At 52.7% G+C, this 19,616-nt stretch overlaps 1 protein-coding gene across 1 annotated transcript in view; it reads right to left on the reverse strand.

Moving 5' to 3' along the window:
* Nucleotides 1–19,616, reverse strand: part of FSTL4 (follistatin like 4) — a 448,259-nt gene that overhangs the window by 146,462 nt on the left and 282,181 nt on the right. The window contains exons 4-5 of the mRNA XM_007461353.1: nucleotides 5,013–5,206; nucleotides 1,406–1,529 (exon numbers count right to left, since the gene is read on the reverse strand). Of these exons, the coding sequence (XP_007461415.1) occupies nucleotides 1,406–1,529; nucleotides 5,013–5,206 (318 nt within the window). The remainder of the gene's footprint in view (nucleotides 1–1,405; nucleotides 1,530–5,012; nucleotides 5,207–19,616) is intronic.

Genomic DNA, 19,616 nt, shown 5'->3' on the forward strand with positions numbered 1-19,616 from the left:
AATCCCTCCCACAGCAGATTGAGCCTACAGTCATTCACACCTTATTATGAACCACCAGATGTAGATATGGGTTTTAGCCGTGGGCAGGAAGGAGGAGGTTGGGGAGCCACACCTAGTCACCGTATATCAAGCAGAGCCCGGGAACTGGGGGTTGGACTTTGGGCCTTGGTAACAGGGACGTCGTGGACTGGAAAGGCACCGCCTGCAACAAGCTCATGGACATTTCCCACAGGGAGGAATCACACTCATTTTTCTCCTCTTAGGTCACATGAGTACCTCTTGTACCTGCCACAAGAGCTCTTCTTGCCAACAAATCACAAGGATTTTCAGGCCTTGTGAATGTTTGGAATAACAATAGCACACAGAGATGTCCACGAGGCAGGAATACCTTCCTGGAAAATGGAACTCCAGGTGCAGGCTGGGGCCGGGGCCGAGGATGCCAGGACCTGTGGCTCAGAGTACTCAGGGCACCCTGGGGACCTCATCCCTGCTTCCCCAGTTCCAGGGCCTGCAGTTAGGAGCCGTGAGCTTGCAGGTCATGTCCAAGGGCGCCTCACACAGGGCACACACATTACCTGCTTTAAGCAGAGCCTGAATGCTGTCTGTCGTAAAGGGACTTCAACTCTTTGGGGCCAAGAATATCCCCTCTTGTCTCGGGTTAGGGCCCCCGCATCACCCTTCCCTCTCCTCTCCTAGTGAGCTTGTCTGCTGTTACCTGGGGCTCCTTCCTGCATCTCACATCTCTTGGAAGCCCTGTTCCAGCCCCAGCTACGGCTGGCGTGAGGTCATGTCTTGGGGCAGCACCTCAGGGAGAAGACCTGCGTCCTTCAGCTGCCCTACCCACTTGCCATATGTACTAGCGACCCCACAGAGGGTCCACTCCGGGCACCTCCTCCGTGTTCAGGTAGAGCACCCCCTGTCTCTTCTCCAGGGATTCCCCTGCCTCTCATTAACCAGGACCCTTGCTGTTCCCTCTCCTGCCTGGCCAAGCCTCCAGCACCCTCCTGCAGGATTTACCCCCAGGTACGGTTCCCTGACGGGGCCAGGCCACTGCCTGGGGGAGAACCCTAACATCTGCTCCCCCCATGTGCAGTCACAGAATCCCCTAGCGATGTGAGGCAGTGCCCTCCTAACCGTGCTCACGTCCCAGTCCCGGGTCCCTCAAACAACAGCAACAGCACGAAGCAACTTTATCCAAAAGGAGCAGAGCGAGTCCCCCCGCAACCCCTACCCTCCTTACTCTTCCCTTAAAGCTCAGGCTTGTTGCAAAACAAATTCAACTGCTTTCACCTATAGAAGAAGCCAATCTTGGAAACAACCAAGGAGAGACTCCGGGCCCCTGACACCATTTTGGTGCAGCAATGTCTGTTTGCCCACTGCGAGCCCCGACTGGGGCCTGACTTACGGAAGGCTGTGTAGAACTCATGGAGGGTCAGGAGGCCGTCTTTGTTGTCGTCATCAAATCGGAGGAGGTCGCCTGGTGAACACCCCAGGAAGTCCTCTTCCAGGCCCTGCTCCTTCAGCATGTGCTGCGGGTGAGAAAGGGAGCAAGGCTAGAACCGGGAGTGAGCTCAGAGCTGTGGGCACTGCTGGAAAATGGCTCAGGCCAAGTGGGTGGGGCTGTGCTCACCAGCCTGGTTTTGTGTGTGTGTGTGTGTGTGTGTGTGTGTGTGTGTGTGTGTGTGTGTTCGTGCGCGACTCCGGGAACAGCTCGGTGGGCCATGAGGAGCATCGAAATCTCTGGTATTGTCTTCTTTGATTCTCTCATTTTATAGATGAGACAACTGAGGCTCAGAGAGGAAAGGGACTTTCCCAAGGTCACCCAGTGATTGGGGCCGACTCGGGATTAGCATTCAGGTCCGTCTTCTCCCTGCCTGGGCAAACAGACCCCAGACAGTCTGAGGTGGGAAGGATCCTGTGGTCACCTGATCTACCCCTTCATGTTGTAGATGGGGAAACAGGGAAGAGAAGGGGCCTGATCAAATAAGCCCAGCAAACAGTGGCCAAACTCAGTGGCTCCCAGCTATGTAGAGCTGGAAGGTCACTGCTCCATCAGTCTTCCCCTCCCCGCCTCCACCAGCTCACTCCAATCTCAGGGCAGCACATCCTAGCCACAGCACTCCCCCCGGGAAGTGGAAACTGCCATTCTACTGACCTAGGCTTGGGCCCCCGTCTCTGCCTGCCCTGTCTTGCCAGGAACACAAACCACTACCCTTAGGATTCTGTCGCGGGGACCATGGGGGAGCCCCTGTGAACTCCTCTCTGGATGTGGCCTGGGCCACAGGGCAGAGGTCTCCCCAGCATGACCAGTCACCTTTTGGCATGTGTGTCTGGAACTAGAGTCTTGCAAGGAAAATGCCCAGAAGGAAATCTCAGAAGAAAGAAAATGATTTTATTTTTGTGGGGAGAGGGGAACAGAGGCATTTCCTCTTTATTTAACAGTCTCAGCTGGGCCTGCTATGTTAAATGCAATTTAATGTGATAATGTTAAAAAAATGACCCTTCACCCAGCAAGTAAGTGTTCGATAAAAGGGCGATCAACCGTGACGCCCTAAATCAATCTTCCAAAGATGGAAATTTCCCTTTGTCTATTTCTGTATTGGAAGTTGATTAACTTTTCATAGGACTGACAAGTTTTTCCCTGACGCCTCTGATTCAGTGTCAAGGAAAGGCCCATTTTAGCTGGCCCCTGCTCGGCAGATTTATGAAATGTACTTTAAACACGTTAAATTTTAAAGAGGAAATCATAGTCCAATTACCATGCTTGTTAATGGCTTCAGGTGCCTCGGGGCATGTCTCTGCCAGGTTAGAGCAATGCGCCCAGGAAGGTTCTGTTTACCTGGCAGCTACCGGGAGCCACGTGGGCCTGGGGCACCAAGAGCCCACAGCTGCCTCTGTTAAATAAGGAGAAAACGCCTGCCCTCCGGGCTCCCCGCACAGCCTGTATTGCGGGGAATCGAATCGCCAGATGGCTCTTCTCACAGGTAACCGTAACTAACAGGACCTGGGCTCTCCCCAGAGCGGCGTGGGTCACCTGTGGGTCCCTGGCCCTGCCCCTTGGGCTCCTCAGCCACAGCTGGGGGCTGAGTGTTGCTGGAAGTGGCGACATGCAGGCTGGCATGTGCCTGGGAGGCCTCCCGGGGTGCGGGCCGTGGATGGACTTGTGCATGCTGCCAGGTGTGGGTGAGCAGGGGCGGGTCTGCAAACGCCTTAGAATCTGTGTTTCCCAACACACGCCCTGGAAGCAGGCTCTGGAGTGGCTGGACTTGAGAAGGGGACCCTGCGTGGGGAAGCGTCTGGATAACTGCTCTGTACTCAGATTTTATGGGCACCTGTCATCCCCACAGACTTGGAGAGGATCAGGTGGAGCCTGTGGTGGGAGCCCTCCCCCCAGGGAACCCCCTGTACCGTGAGGAGAGCAGGTCCACTCACCGCCCTCCACCCCCCCGGACCCCGGGTTTTGTCTTAGTTCACCGTGTTCTAGGTGGTACACACTCTGCAGGCAAGTCTCTTGATTTCTTGGATCTGCTTCCTCATCTAAAAATACTTGGGAAGGGAGGATAACACCAGCACCTACCACACAGCAAAGGGTGGCTGAAAGGTTTAAGGAGGAAATGATAACAACAATAAAGGTGATGATGACGAAGTGATGCTGACGGCTGTCACTTACTGAGAATGTGCTGCATGCTGGGCACTAGGCTGAGAACTTCACATGTCTTAGCTCATCTGACCCTCCTGATGGCCCTGCGACAGTCACAGACAAGAAACGAGGCATGGAGAGGCGAAGCTGTCTGCCTAGACCCACTAGGTCCCTGTAAATGCCGGAGCTGGACCTGAACTCAGGCAGTCTGACCGTGAAGTCTGCGTTCGTAGCTATTCTACCTCCGAGTGAGGAACACATCTGTGTTGGGCACATCACAAGTAAAGGGCCTTGCTTAGTGCCGAGCCCACAGTAAATGTCAGGACCCTCCCTAGCCTGGTCCTTCCTGGTGACCTGGTCACAGCTTTGATGAGGTCATTGCTGTGCCTTGTGAAGGATTTCTTTAGAGTGGCATCAGAGGTGGGGACTCATCCTATTACCTGTCCTCTGGTGGGGGGCACTCTGTGGTCTCTGGGGCAGAGCTGCTAGGCCCTCCCACCCTTCCTGGGGAGGCTGACCTCATCCTCCCTCCATATCTTTGCCCTGGTGTGGCTCCAGGGCCCCAGGCCCTCAGAGACAAACCAGCAGAGTAGGAGCAGGAACTCAGGCCCTCGGGGCCACCCAGCCTGCCTTTCTGCCACCAGCACCCAACAGGCCCACCCTGCAGCTGGCCTGCCTGGTGCCCTAGGTTGCTCCTTCCTCTCTTCGTTTTGCTGCAGATGCTCCAGGCCCTTGTACCACCTTGTAGCTGGACAGAGGGACACGTGTGCTGTGCCTGGGAGGGAGGCCCCATCCAAGTGTTTTCTCAAAGGGAAGAGCAGTGTTTGGGGGTGGCCACAGGGCTTCCCGCAAGCCAGCAGGCTGGGGTGCGGGCTACTGATTCCTGTATACCGCAGAGGGCTAGGTCCTAGCGGAGAGGACGTGGGGACACCCAGGTCACAGCTCCAGCAGTGTTTGGCGGGAACCAAACCTGCTTCCTTTGAACCTCTCTGCTGAGGACAGCAAAGGGCTCAGGAAGAAAAGACTTATTTCCTAATGAAAACCTCAGAGCCCAGCCGGTGTGCAGTGTGTGTTTCACCAGCTAGCTGAGAGTGCCTCAGAGCTTCTTTGTAAATATTGGCGGAAGGTGGCTGGTGGGAAGGAGACACTGACATCGTTCTGTTTGTCAGATGTCCTCAAGAGGTGTTAAACACAGGCTCTCCGACTCCCGGGAGATGGCTTGCTCTCGCAGGAGCAAGGCCTCCTCGGCATCCCGTTACAGCGATGGTCACAGACGAGTCTCCCCGTGTGGACCTCCCGTTTCTCCTCCTTCACGCGCGGAAGGGGAAACTGGATTCCTCCGTGATGCAATTTCACCGAATGCCGTACCCACCTGGGCCAGTTCAGAGCGGCTGAGGTGGCCGTCCCCGTCTACATCCAAGTCCTTAAACAGAGATTCCACCAGGAGCCGCTTCTGGGAAGCAGGGTCTTGTCTGCCGTCCCCTTCATGGAGTGGCTGCAGGCGGGCCTGCAGCGCCAGAAGGCCCTTCTTCAGGCGGGCGTCGTCGGCCATGGTGCACGGGTCACCTGGAAGAGAAGATGGGGTTATTGCAGCCAGACTCCTCCCCCGGCCTCGAGAAGACCCCCATCCACCCCACCCATCGGCAGTTACTGGGCATTCACTATGTGCAGTGCAGGGTGTTACCGGAGTGCATGAGACCTATTTGTCCGTCTGTCCACCAGTCCATCCCATAAATATTTATGGAGCAGTGGATACATGCTACACATGATGCAAATGCTGGAAGGAGCCTGTTGGTTCATCTCGCAAATGTTTATTGAGCACCTACTACAGCCAGACACAGAGTGTTTGCCAGATGGAATGGGGAGATTCATCCAGGGGAAGTCCCAGCACAGCCCCACAGCGGCTTTAGGAAAGCCGCCCCGATTCCATATTGTAATAGCTCATCTTTGCCTTAATCCTACCTTAAAGGCTGCTTTGGAATCCTTGGCCTCATAGATTAGCGAGTTCCAGTTAACAGGACTAATAAGCCCTGCTTAAGTTAATTAGGTACACTCCCAGGGCTGGATTACTTCAAAACGAACATGAGTACACAAGCCTATGGCCAAGACACAAAACGCAGCTTTTACAAAATTAAAACCAAAGCGCACAGCCCGTTGCTCTTAGGCCTTTTATCATGGCCATGCTTGGTCCACAGCATCCGAACCATACAGTGTTTTGGCAAATGAGGCCTGTGAGGCACGGTGACATGACATAGTTTATCTCGCTGGCAACAGGCCATGAGGATGCTTGCTCCCCGCACAGGGCTGCACCGTGAGTGGAGGCTGTCCGTTGTTAGCGAGCGGGAGAGCCTCTCTGGCCCCACTTCCCCACCTCCCGGGATGGAATATGTACTCCAGCACCTGGCTTTGCTGAGCCCTGGAGCATGGGTGTGCACTCCTCATCCAGTCCAGGGTGAAGCCAGTGCCCTGCTGGGAAGGGAGTGTCTGGGGCCTGGGGCGCGTCCCCTTAATTCCAAGGCCAGTTCAGGGCACCAGGTCATAGCTCAGGGGTGCTGGAGCGCACTGGATCTGGAGTCCACCGGGTTTGAGTCCCAGGTCTGTGGCTGCCTGAGTGTGTACCTTGCACAAGGTGCCTCAGTGATTTCATCTGTGAAGTGGGGAGAGCAGTGCCTCCCACATAGGGCTGTTAGGAGGGTTAAATAAGATACGCACATAAAAGGCACAGCAGTGGTTTGGCACCAAGTAAGGGCTCATAAAATGATAGCTACTCTCCCCCTTGTCATTATTGGAACCACATTTGCTGAAGAGCAACAAACAGGGGAGCTGCCTGGTGGGGAGAGTGCTGGTGGGGAAGTCTGTCTGTTTCTTTCTCTGCCTCCCTAGACAAGCCTGGATGGTCCAATCGCTTTCTTGTGCTTGTTTGTGTTTCTAGATTTTCTTCCAATTTGGGTCAATTGATTCTTGTCAGAAACAGATGGCTGTTACCATCTCCTCCTGCATGTTTATTTAGAAAAAAATCAATTGCTGTGTTCAATATAACCAAACCTATTTGCTCTCTGGGAGTTTCTATGCTCTGACAAGAACAACTCACCCACGCCTCTTTGGCGTTGTAGCGTATCCATTCCTGGGAGCTCGTAGGACCCCCGGTTGGCAAACCCGATTCTCAAGTCTGTACGGCGTTGAAAATTGTGGCCGTGTCCCACGACCACACACTCACACCCAGGGGAAGATGTGGCGGCCTGCTGGGCTCTGCTTCCTGAGCCTGGACAAAGGTCAGTCTGGGGAAAGTAGAGGAAGAGCTTTGCCCAAATCCTGGCCTCCAGCCTCCAAGAGGGTGAAACTAGTCCTGGCAAATGGATGGAAGCTGGATGCGGTATCTGAGTGGAGAGAGAAGCTTCGGTGGAGACGGCAGTGGAAGTCTCTGTGGGGGGGATCTGCAGGAACCTGCACTGGAGGGCCTGTCAGGCTTTCCTGGGGACAGGTATTCATGCCCAGATGCTGGGAAGCTAGTGCACACAGCGGATGGATATGGGGTTGATAGGAGGCTTGACTCAGAAATGCTAGCGTACCGTTAGCCTCCTAAAAAAACACACTACAGCAGGGCCACCTGAAGGATGGGCCAGGCCAGGTCAGATGGGGAGAGATGTCTCATCCTTGCAGGTCCTCCCAACCCTCCAGTCTTCCTCACAGACCCTGGTGGGGCACAGATCTCCTCTGAGCTGCCTGCTGCCCTAGGCCAGGGGTCTGAAGCTAGACAGCACCTCCCACTCTGGCAGGCCAGGGAAACCTTCAAGGTGGGTTCTGTCAGGTGGACTGCAGCAACCTCCCCAGGCTCTTCCCCTCTTATCACATCCCTACAGTTCACTGTCAGTTCACAGTGGCTTCTCAACCCTGGCAGCTGCCCAGCACATGACTCATGTCAGGAAGGTATGTACATGTCTAGAAATCAACTTGGCGGAAAGAGGTGGGTGCCCCCAGTCTCCAGGGCCAGCTCCCTGAGCCCCTGGTCTGGCCTCCTGCTAGGGCTCATGCCAGCCATGCCCTCCCATCCTTTTACCAGCATTTACTCATAAACTCTGTGCCTGATGCTGGGCGGCACTTTGAGGATACGATGGAGCTTCCCATCCTGGGCATCAAGGGTGCCCGTGGAGGGAGAGCTAACGAGGCCAGGGTGAAGGAAGTCTCCCTAAGGATGGGACCTGCAGGATGAGGGATCTGTGGCCAAAGGAGGCAGAGGGAAGGGAATGCCAGGTCACAGGGACTGCAGGTGCAGGAGCTGGCGGCACAGTGTGTCCGGAGCCCAGAGGAAGCTGGTGTGGCTGAGCCGGACTGAGGCAGGGATGGGGGCACAGACAAGGCTGGAGGGAAGTGTGGAGCTGGCGTAGGATGCCAAGACCTGCAGATCACACTTTGCCAAACTTCCCGTGTCCTTCTTTCCTTTACTGAGGGCCTCACTGTGCCTGGCTGCTGCTGGGCATGGGGGTCCTGAGATAAACTGAGCTGCTCCTGGAAGATGATTTGAAATCCTTCTTTATCCCAGGAGCACTTGCACTTTACATGAGTTTCAACCTGGAATAATTAAATCATTGGCCCAATGTTCCTGAGCTCCTCTAATATCCCTATAGTTCTGGGCAACCACGAGCACCAGAGGAAAGACACCCTGATGGTGTCACTTTAGATTCCAAAATTCAACCTCTTTCAAGACTTCTGATGCTTCATCTCCAGGAAGGACTGCCCTCTCAAAAGCCTTCCCTTTTGGTTTCCAGGATGAGTTTACCAAGTCCCAGGTTTATTTTTTTCATTCACAACCCCCCTGGTCACACTGTGGGGTCAGATGGAACAGCTCATCAAGGTGGAGCGTGGGCATCTGTAAAGGTTCCCGCCCTGCTGCCAGTTTTAAACCTTTGTCTTATTGTAAAAGAACACACGTCCATCAAAACAACAACAACAACAACAAAACACTTGGAAAGTGCAGATAAGTATAAAGAAAGAAAATAAGTTACCCATAATCCCCTTCCCAGAGGCTGGCCAGAGGTGAAGCCAGGCCCTCTGCACAGGTGACCCTGACTGTGAGCCGTTTAAACTAGTGGAGCCCTGTCTGGCCTTGTGTGTTGCATGGGGCCCGAGACCCGGCCCACAGAGCCTCTGTTTTCAGATCTTCCTCTTCCCTTATTCAATTTGGGCAAGAGCTTCAATACCCAAGCATTGGGTCTTTCTCAGTATCATGCGGGTCATCACTGCCCGCCCACCCAGCAAGTCCACTGGGGACTTGAAGAGGTAGGGGGTGTGGAGGGAGAAACAATCTTAACAGCACCTACCACACGAATGTGCTGCTTGGGGTTGGTGTTTACTGCTCCCTCCAATGTTCTTTTATTTTTCTTTATATAGCAGGTTTTTGTTAGTTATCTATTTTATGCACATCAGTGTATACATGTTAATCCCCATCTCTCGATTCATCCCACCACCACCACCCCCACCGCTTTCCCCACTTGGTGTCCGTAAGTTTGCTCTCTACATCTGTGTCTCTATTTCTGCCTTGCAAACGAGTTCACCAAAAAAACCCCATTTTTCTAGGTTTCCCATATATGTGTTAATATACGATATTTGTTTTCTCTTTCTGACTTACTTCACTCTGTATGACTGTCTCTAGATCCACCCATGTCTCAGAAAATCTACAAACAATAAATGCTGGAGAGGGTGTGGAGAAAAGGGAACCCTCTTAGACTGTTGGTGGGAATGTAAATTGGTACAGCCACTATGGAGAACAGTATGGAGGTTCCTTAAAAAATGAAATATAGAATTACCATATGACCCAGCAATCCCATTACTGGGCATATACCCAGAGAAAATCATAATTCAAAAAGACACATGCACCCCAATGTTCATTGCAGCACTATTTACAATAGCCAGGTCATGGAAGCAACCTAAATGCCCATCGACAGACGAATGGATAAAGAAGATGTGGTACATAAATACAATGGGATATTCCTCCAATGTTCCTTACCCAAACCTCTGCCCGGCTTACTCTTCACTGTATATTGGCCACAGCAGAAACATCACCCAATCTAAACTAGCACCCCCAGCTTCATAATTCTCTGTGTCCCACGTCTGGGGTGGGCCTGGGCCCCAGGGATGGACCCTGCCCCTTTGGAGGGCAGGTCCCTGGAGGGGATACAGCAGAGGCTTGGGGACCACAACACCCCTCCCTGGTTCCCCCGCGGGGGCTGACCCTGATGATGGTGAGAATGGCCATGCCCAGCCTGTCCTGGGAGCCCTGAGCCTGGGCCTCCGTGGCCTAGCCTGCAGTACGGTCAACTTCCTCACTATTGATCCAGGGTGGGTGGGACTTCCAGAGAGGACTCTGGAGAGGAGGACTTTTGTATATGATATTGAGGTCTGTGACTTGAATAAGCTCACCTGGAGCTGCCCAGCTGGGACCTTAGGGGACCTGCTTCACGAGTAGGCAGACTAACATAATTTGTACATGCTTGGAAAGTCATTTAAGTGTTTCCTCTGTGTCTTGGTGTTTTCAAGGAAAAGAAAAATTTGTGTCATTATAATATGGGGATTTTGGGGTCTCTTTGTGACTTAGGCTAGGTCAAAGCTTTTTAGTGAGGCCTGGAGAGTCCCAGGGAAGACCCCTCCAGACCCATAAACTCACTGTGCCTGATTGCAGCCGATGTTGGCCTGCTGGGTACCTTCTTGCGTGCTTTTTCCTCTCCTCTTCTTTCCCCTTTCTCTGGGGCCCAGCTCAGCCCCCTCCTGCGCACATACAGAACCACTGTCGTCCATCCATCTTCTTACTCTCTGCCCCGTACATATGGTCTGTCTTTGTGTGTGTGTGAGGCTTGTCCTCTGTCTTAGTTTGGCCTCCTGCTTAGCAGCCCCTACAACGAGGATAGAGGGTGAGCAGTATATTTGGAGATGATCCCAAGAAGTGCAGGGAGGAAGGAGGAAGTGAGACTGGGGACAGGGAAAGACAGTGGCAACCGGGGCTCAGTCCACAGGACCTTGCAGAGACGGTGTTGAGTACACCTCGGAGCTGCTCCACCGAGGTGCCGGGGACAGGGTGCTCTTCTACCAACTTCTGGCCCTCCTGGGCTGAGGGCTGCTCCTGGGGGCATTACCCCCACCCCAATCCAGCACTTCTGGACTCCCCAAATGTGGACTCAGTTCATGCTTGAGGCCAGAAAGTGCCCTCAGGCTGAAGATGAGGTTGGAAGCTATTTACAAGTGTCACGGGGACTGATCACCCGAAGCTGCACGGAACCTCTGGGTTGACTGCGGGAATCTGGATGGGGTGTTATCAGCGTCGGCTACATCCTTCTGTGGCACTGCAAGTTCCAAGCTGGTGGGACTGGCCTGGATAGTCACACACAGAGTGTGACAGTGTTAAATGCTTGTGAATGTGGTTGAGTCCTGCGGCTCTAGGCAGACTCTCTCCTCAAGAAGCTAGGGTGACAGGACCACCGTGTAACAACCTTAGCTGGGGTCCTCAGGTAGAGACAGGCTTCATCATAGGCTGCCACACCTGACACGAACTCCACTAATGACAGTCGTTGCAAGGCTGGATGGAGCACTAGACGGGGAGGCAGGAGAACATCTGGTTCTGGTTTTGAGCAGCTGTGGGACCCTCGGAAAGGCATCTACCCACGCCCTTCTTGCATCCACTTCCTACCTTAGAATGGGGGCAATAACAGCCCTTGACCACCTTACAGGGTCCTTTTATGTAAAACTAAATATAAACAGACTTTGCCATGTCTGAGTGGTCAGCCAGCCCCGAGGGCTTCTCTGCGTGAAATGGGCTCAATGCCCTATGTGAGCTGGGGCCTGGTGCATCTGTCTTTGTCCCCTTCACTGATGCCCAGCCCTGGCACAGGTGGCCACAAAAATCAGTGAAGACGTCTTCACTCCCTTCCCCTCCCCATGAACATTTCTGCTCTAGGGCCTTTCAGGGAGGGAGGCTTGTGTCCCGGCCAGCCTGGCAGTGATGAGAATCCCCAACAGGCCCTTGGAAGGTCCCAGCCATCCTCCACTGGCTGGGGTGCCCCCTGTGCCGCAGCACTGGCCCCTCTCGGCCAGCCCCCAGCACTGGCCTCAGGCTTCCTGCCAGCTTGTGTGTGTGCGGGGCCCCTCCTGCACACAGACCGGGCCTGTTTTGGCAGATAAAATATTGATCAGCCTGCTGAGGAGCCCAGAGTGTGATCCTATTTTCATGTCAGAACTTGGTAATGAACTACATTTATCAAGCCCGTTCTCCACGAGAAAGGTCAGCCGCAGATCTGGCTAAGCTGTTATGACACCTCATTAATCTAGTTCCCTCAATAATTGTCCCTCTTTGAAGATTCTAATGTTCTCCCATTCCAGCCACAGTCCTTCCACTCCAAGGGAGATTATTATAGCAGGAGCACAGGCACATCCGCATTTAATTTTTTGAGCAAAGAGAGATAGGAAGCAGGTAGCAGCTTCTGGAATTAAACGTCTATCAAAGGCACGCTTTCTATTGCAAAACAAAGGGAAGCAAGAGAAACACTGAGAATATTCTATCAGCCACATGTGCCCCTGCCAGCCTGGGCCTCAAAGGGACGGTCTTCACTCTGTGGCAGGCAAAGCTTCTGGTCCCCGGTGTGGGAGGGGCTGGTGGCTCCAGAGTTGAGGAAAGGGGGGTTGCACAGGGTGGGCAAGGTGGGAGGCAACAGCCAGGCAGCAGGACGCTCAGATTCTAACCGAGAGGGAGACAGGCCATGTGGTCGAGGGCCCGGACAGGCCCAGGTCCCAGATTCCGGGGGGGCCTGGAGCAGGAGACGGGGTGGCCTGGAGACCCGTGGCACCAGGAAGGGAGGTGGTGCGGGAGACTGCGGAGGGGCCGTCTCTGCCTGCCACCCTCTCCGACATCCCCCCACCCCCCATATTCTCTGTCGTTGCCCTTTCCCTAGGCTTTACTCTCTGTTATTCATGCACTGTTGGTATCAGGCTGCCCCATCAGATGGGAGCCCCTGGAGGCCAGGGCCCTGCCTTGTTGCAGGTGTGACGCCAGCACCTGGCCCACGTTCTGACTGCAGAAGGTGCTCATTAAATGCCTGCTGACTGGATGAAGGTAGAATCTTGGTGGAGAGCCACTACAGCCCTGCCCTGAGGAGGGGACAATCCCGGCCACCCTGAGCCACAGTGACTGAGGTCTGGAACTCCGGAGAGGGCTGGGGGCCGTGTCATCACCCGTCATATCAGTTCCTGGTTGGAGGGGGGCGTGAGATGCACGTGTGGTGGGGCATCTGCAGCGAGTGTGTGTACGTGTAGCTGTGCTCACTGCCGGGGGCATGGGCCCTACCTCGCTAGTAGGGGCACCCCAAAACGTGCGACAGGGCCCCACAGAGTTGCGCATGGCCGGGCGGGGAGTGGTGGTGGTGAGCCACAGAGGGGATGCTGCCCTGCTGGACACTGGGTCACATGGAAGATGTCTCCTCTGAGCCCCTGTGGGGACACATGCGGCTCTTTGGGACCTGCCTCTGGAGAGGAAGAGGATGAGAGGGTCTGTCCTCTGGTTCTGCCACCGCTGCTCAGGACACCCTGGACAGCCCTGTGAAAAGGCCAGGCAGGGGGTAGGGGGGCTAGGCTTGGAGCAGCAGCCCAGGTGGGGAGGAGGCCTGAGGGGGAATTTGGCCACCGCACAACTTCGGCAAAGGCCTGGTCCCATACCAGGACTCTAATCAGTAACTGAGCACAAAGCTGACCCTGGGGACCCTCTGAGCTCCCAGGGAGAGCTTTATACACAGGCAGAATTGGGGGGTCGGGGTGAGGGGGATCCTGAGGCCCCTGTGAAGACCCCAGCCCCCAGCGGCCTCCAGGGTGCTGGCTCTTCTCTCACCAGGGCAGCCCTGCACTTCAGAAGTCCCCTGCAAACCCCAAATTTATGAGAGAGGGGACTGCAGGACAAAGGTTATTTGATATCATGAAGAACTCCTCTGCCATTAGCAGAAGCCATCCCATTTGGGCATGGGTGTGAGCTAAGGAGCCGGAGGATGGGAAGGAAGGAAGTGCTGGGTGGGGGCCGGTGGGTCGTGCTCTGAGATGCCCACTTGTGGGGGAAGGGCAGCTCCCTTCCCGAGCCGCACACAGGCCATCCCTTCAGAAGCCACACAGCAGCCAGCCATGCCCTCGAGCCACACCCTCTGAACTCCAGTCCTACTCGACCTGGCAGGGTGGCCCAGTCCCTAGGCTCAGATCCAGAGACCCTCACCTGGGAGAACCCCCAGAAGGGTCCAGGGGAGAGACTGGATGTTGCCACAACCTCTTAGCGGCTGTTGGGTCCGCTCATGGGTAGGCTCTGCCCCGAGCCCCACCCAAACACCAGCAGGTTCTCACATTGTCCCCAGATGGCCTGATAAGTAATGTCACTGCCGCAGGCAAAGCTGGGATCTTCACCACCAAAGCAAAAACTCAGCTTAATCGTCTGGCACCAACATCACAGCTGAACATGGTTGTGTTACATGGGCCTCCATTGCAATGTGTCATTCGGAAGTCTATTTTGAAACCGCTAAGCTGTGCAAAGAGCAAGAAGCATTTTACTTCCTGGTCTAATTTATGAGCCGCCATAACTTTGCTGGAGTTTAGTTTAAGAGGAACAGATGTTTAACTTGATGTAAATGCATGAACGTTAACAATCTTTCTGCTGCCATTTCTGGGACAATTCAATTAACAATAAATGCCAAAACCAATGGGTTTATCTTTAGGATATGTTTTCACTAATACGATGTACTTTTACTGATGGTGTTGACCAAGCCACAAAATGCTGAAAATTCCTGGCGCTTGTTAAGCACACACGATACGGCCTCCTCACAATCCCCAAACAGACACAAACAGTTGTACTCAAAGTCACTCCACCTGGTGACGCCCTGCTGGCTGTCCCCTGGGGCCCGTAACTTCTGAGCAGATGGGTCACTACTGCCACACTCAGGTCCCCTGGGGAGGTGTTTGTGCCGTGGCCTGAGCTGCGTGCGATTCCTGGCTACTCCCACTACCTGCCAGAAAGCGGCCTGCAGATTTGCTTCCAGGTGCCCCTTCCTGGAAGGCCTTCTCTTCAGATCTGACTTTTCTCCCAAGGCCCGGCTCTAAGGAGGTGCTCTGTCTGCTCCAAGCCACACACTCTCATCCTGTCTTCGTCTCTGCCCGTCTCCTCCGAGACTGTGCTCCAACACCTTTGCATCTCCTGCGTGAATGTCTTCAGTCTCTTAGAGAACTGGCCGTGCAGACTGCAGTGGACGCTGTCATGGGCCACGAGGGCGCCGGCGAGTTGCTGCCTGCCTTTGGTTCGGCGTGCTCGGCCAGCCTCCCACCATACCATCACTCTGGGCTCCAGCTGGCTCCCCTCCTCACGCACTAGTCTCAACCCCAGAACCAACGGCAGGCCCACCACTCATTCATTAGCAGCCCCTCATCGGCCCAGACCCCAAAGAGGGCCTAGCCTCAGGCTGGCCAACTGTCCTTGCTCAGGGTCCTCTGCTCTTTTCCCTGGCCTGTGTTATTTGTCATCCCAGCTTCTTTGGAATGTTCTGGGTTGAAGGTACAGGACCCACTTTGGGCCCACAACAGGATCTGCACATCTAGGGCTCCACGTGGCCTCCTGCCCTGCTTGGCCCAACACACACGCCACGCAGACCACGCATCTTCTGCCCCAGCTGCCGCACCAGAGCCGATCAAGGCTGCTCAGACGCTGGGTGGAAGTAAACACCTCCACCTGCACCTGAGTTTTCGGACAACACCTCATCTCAGTTTTCGACCCAGCATCAGGTCATTTAAATTAACAAAGCCACCCAGAGCTTTGCTAGACAAATGGTACATTTGCTCATCAATGCCTGGTTCAATTGATGTTGCCATACAATCTGCTCTTTGACATTTACAGTCCTCTCTTCTATTCCTATTAGAGAAAGCAAAATTTGTTGGATTCCTAGGAGAGGGATCCACATACACCTTTTATGGTTGATTGGCACACCTATCAGGTGGCCCCAGAGTGAAAGAGTAATGTTTGAAAACTTGAATAAATGCTAAAGCCCTCCTGGCATTAAGAACTTTAGTTTTTACTCTTGTGTTCGTGGGAACCTCACACAACTAGGTTCCCTACCAAGTGAGTCATGCTTTCTAGAAGGAGGACACTGACTCCTTACAGACTCCAATCCCCCACTTCCGGCCTGGAAGCTCAGGCCTCTGCCTGCTCCCCACCTGCCCTTACCCACACTGAGAGGAGAAGCAGCTGTGCCGGACCAGAGGACGGCCAGCAGTGGGGAAGCTGGAGTGCGCGAGGGGGAAGAGAGTGGGCACCAGCCCACTTGCTGTGATTCCATCAGTTTTATTCCTGAGAATTGCTGGGAGGCTTCCCAAACACCTAACCAAAGGGCAGGGTCCTGCTACTGAGGCTGCAAAAGTTTAGTTCCTCAGGGGTCAGACTGTCCAGAAAATGTTACTGCTTTGAGCTTTCGGCTGCCCTGTTTTTTTTTTTTTTTTTTTTTAAATTTTTAATTGGAGTATAATTGCTTTACAATGGTGTGTTAGTTTCTGCTTTATAACAAAGTGAATCTATACATATACATATATCCCCATATCTCCCCCCTCTTGTGTCTCCCTCCCACCCTCCCTATCCCACCCCTCTAGGTGATCACAAAGCACCAAGCTGATCTCCCTGTGCTATGTGGTTGCTTCCCACTAGCTACCTATTTTACATTTGGTAGTGTATACATGTTCATGCCACTCTCACTTCGTCCCAGCTTACCCTTCCCCCTCCTCGTGTCCTCAAGTCCATTCTTTATGTCTGCATCTTTATTCCTGTCTTGCCTCTAGGTTCTTCATGACCATTTCTTTTTAAATTCCATATATATGTGTTAGCATACGGTATTTGTTTTTCTCTTTCTGACTTACTTCACTCTGTATGACAGACTCTAGGTCCATCCACCTCACTACAAATAACTCAATTTCGTTTCTTTTTATGGCTGAGTAATATTCCATTGTATATATGTGGCACTCTTCTTTATCCATTCATCTGTCGATGGACACTTACGTTGCTTCCATGTCCTGGCTATTGTAAATAGAGCTGCAATGAACATTGTGGTACATGACTCTTTTTGAATTATGGTTTTCTCAGGGTATATGCCCAGTAGTGGGATTGCTGGGTCGTACGGTAGTTCTATTTTTAGTTTTTTAAGGAACCTCCATACTGTTCTCCATAGTGGCTGTATCAATTTACATTCCCACCAACAGTGGAGGAGGGTGACCTTTTCTCCACATCCTCTCCAGCATTTATTGTTTGTAGATTTTAATGATGGCCATTCTGACCGGGGTGAGATGATATCGCATTGTAGTTTTGATTTGTATTTCTCTACGCCATGGTCTTTGAGTGGCCACTGAGCTGATGGGGACCTTGCCCAGAGATGTGGTAGGGTCTGAGGCCGCCGTGGACTCAGTGAGTGGTGGGACAAGGTCTCCTGGCGCCAGAGTGAGGCTTACATGCAGGCAAAATGAACACTTTGCTCTGTGTGGAGTCACAACATGGGAGAGGCACTCTACACACCATCTCAAGAAGGGTGGTGCTGTTCCCAGGATGCATTTTGGAATTCCATGTGGGTGTTTCTGGTTATCACGATGACTGGTGGGGGCCCTAGTAGCACTTAATGGCGGGGCAGCAGGGACCTTAGGGATCCTGCTCTCTGTAGCACAGTCCTGCCCAACAAACATTTGCTGGGCTGGCATCTTGTAAAAGTTTCCAAATGTCACAGTGGACAGTCATGGAGTGAAAGATCCAGTTACTATTCTCCGGTTACTAGGACCTAACACCTAACATGGTGTTACACAAAAAGCATTTCCCCCTCGCCAGGGTTTGGCAAGGATTTTCCAAGGAGGCACCTATGCTGTACACTGTAAATTTGGTTTACAACACAGATTGTCCACTATTTTGGAGAATCACCCCTCCACACACAATGTCACTTGAGTACTCAAACTGTCAACCTAACACGCCTGTCACAGGCTCCATCTGCAGCCATGGTGTTCGCAGGATCCATGTGCCAGGGCTGACGTCTGACCCCTGTGAGTTGGTGTGTGTAGCTGGTGTCCAGTCACATACTGAAAGGCATGTTGTATGCCCATGACTTTTCTTGTATTTCTCCTTTATATCCCATGTTTGGTTAAGACACATATTCATTCAAGATAATACAGGGATGTTACAGAATACTTGCTGTGAAAAGTTGCCTTTCAGTATGCTGTGAAAAGTTGGCTTTGGGTCTGACAGGCTTAAAGGCAAGTCATCTATGTGAACAACTAAAATCTGTTTTTTTCCCCAAACTTTTTTATTGTGGTAAGACACACATAGTATAAAATTTATCATTTTAACCATTTTTAAGTGTACAGCTTGGTGATATTCAGAATATTGTGCGACTCTCACCATCACCCATCTCTAAAACTCTTTCCATATGTAAAACTGAAACTTTGTTCCCATTAAACAACAGTCCCTCATTCCTCCTCCCTCAGCCCCTGCAACCACCATTCTTTTTTCTGTCTCTATAACTTCGACTCCTCTGAGTATCTCAAATAAGTGGAATCATACAGTACTTGTCTTTTTGTGACTGGCTTCTTTAACTTCACGTAATGTCCTCAAGATTCATGCATGTTGTAGCATGTGTCAGAATTTCCTTCCTTTTTAAGGCTGAATATATTCCATTGTACGTATACACCACATTTTGCTTATCCATTCATTGGTTGATGGACACTGACTTGCTTCCCGGTTTTAGCTACTGCGAATAATGCTGCTATGAACATGGGTGTATAAATGTCTCTTCAACACCCTGCTTTCAATACTTTTGGATAAACACTCAGAAGTGGAATTTGGATATGATTCCAGAAGTAGAATTGCTGGATCATATGGTAGTTGTATTTTAAATTTTTTGAGGGACCTCCATACTGTTTTCCACAGCAGTTGCACCATTTGACATTCCCACTACCAGTTCCCAAGGGTTCTAATTTCTCCACATCCTTGCTAACATTTATTATTTTCTGTTTTACTGTTAGTAGCCATCCTAATGGCTGTGAGGTAGTGGCCTTACTTCTTTTGACACTCCTTGGTTCTGGGATTTTAAAGGACAGTAGGAACAGTGCAGGAGTGTACCTGAGTGTGTGCGTTCAGCCCCATGGCTATGCCGTGTACACGTGTACCTGTGTGTAAGCCCAGCCTGCAAAGGCCAAGCACAGGGAGGCAGAGGGTGCAGGGCCACACCTTGGGCTGTGGAGCTGTCTGGCCCTAGGAAGGAGGCTAGCAGCAGCCCCCGAGGACCGGGCTTCATCTCTGTGCCCACCCCACTGGGGACGAGGGGCCCTGCATGGGCAACACCAGGGGGCAGGGACCTGCCTCCCTCCCCCTTTCTCCAGAACTGGGCTCTTTGCTGGCTCTTTTTTTCTGGGACGCCCCCTGGGCAGGGACTGTGCACTCTGGGCCCACAGGTGAAGAGACTGGGATGGGGAGTATTCTGAGCCCATGTCTCACACACCTGGCGTGGCCCGTGGTGTTTTTCTCTCCTCCGTGTTGTCTGGGGGTGTTTGCTCAGATGCAGTAATCCTCAGCTTCTGAGTAAGCCAGAGAGCCACTGGCTTTTAAGACAGCAAGCAGAGATGCTCCTTCTCTGGCATGCAGGGTGTGTGGACTGCAAATCAATGCCATTGAACTAGGGTCTCCAGGAAAGAACTGCCCAGACGGGAATGGGGTCCCCCTTTCCTCCAGCAGAAGCTTAGCTGGGCTTGTGGGGACATTTACTTTAGAAGGAAAAGTATTAGAGGAAAACTGCCTGAAAATGTTCTCAGAAGCCAGGGTCTGCTCTAAGCTGGGGATTCATGTCTTTATGTGGCCTTGGCAGGAAATGGCATTTCAGAGAGAATTACCTGAACAGAGGTTTTTAGACCCGAGATGACTTGGAGAAGTTTCTTGAGGTTTGAAGATTTATCT

Source organism: Lipotes vexillifer, unplaced genomic scaffold (assembly GCF_000442215.2).
Source record: "Lipotes vexillifer unplaced genomic scaffold, Lipotes_vexillifer_v1.1 scaffold217, whole genome shotgun sequence".
Lineage (NCBI taxonomy): Eukaryota > Metazoa > Chordata > Mammalia > Artiodactyla > Lipotidae > Lipotes > Lipotes vexillifer.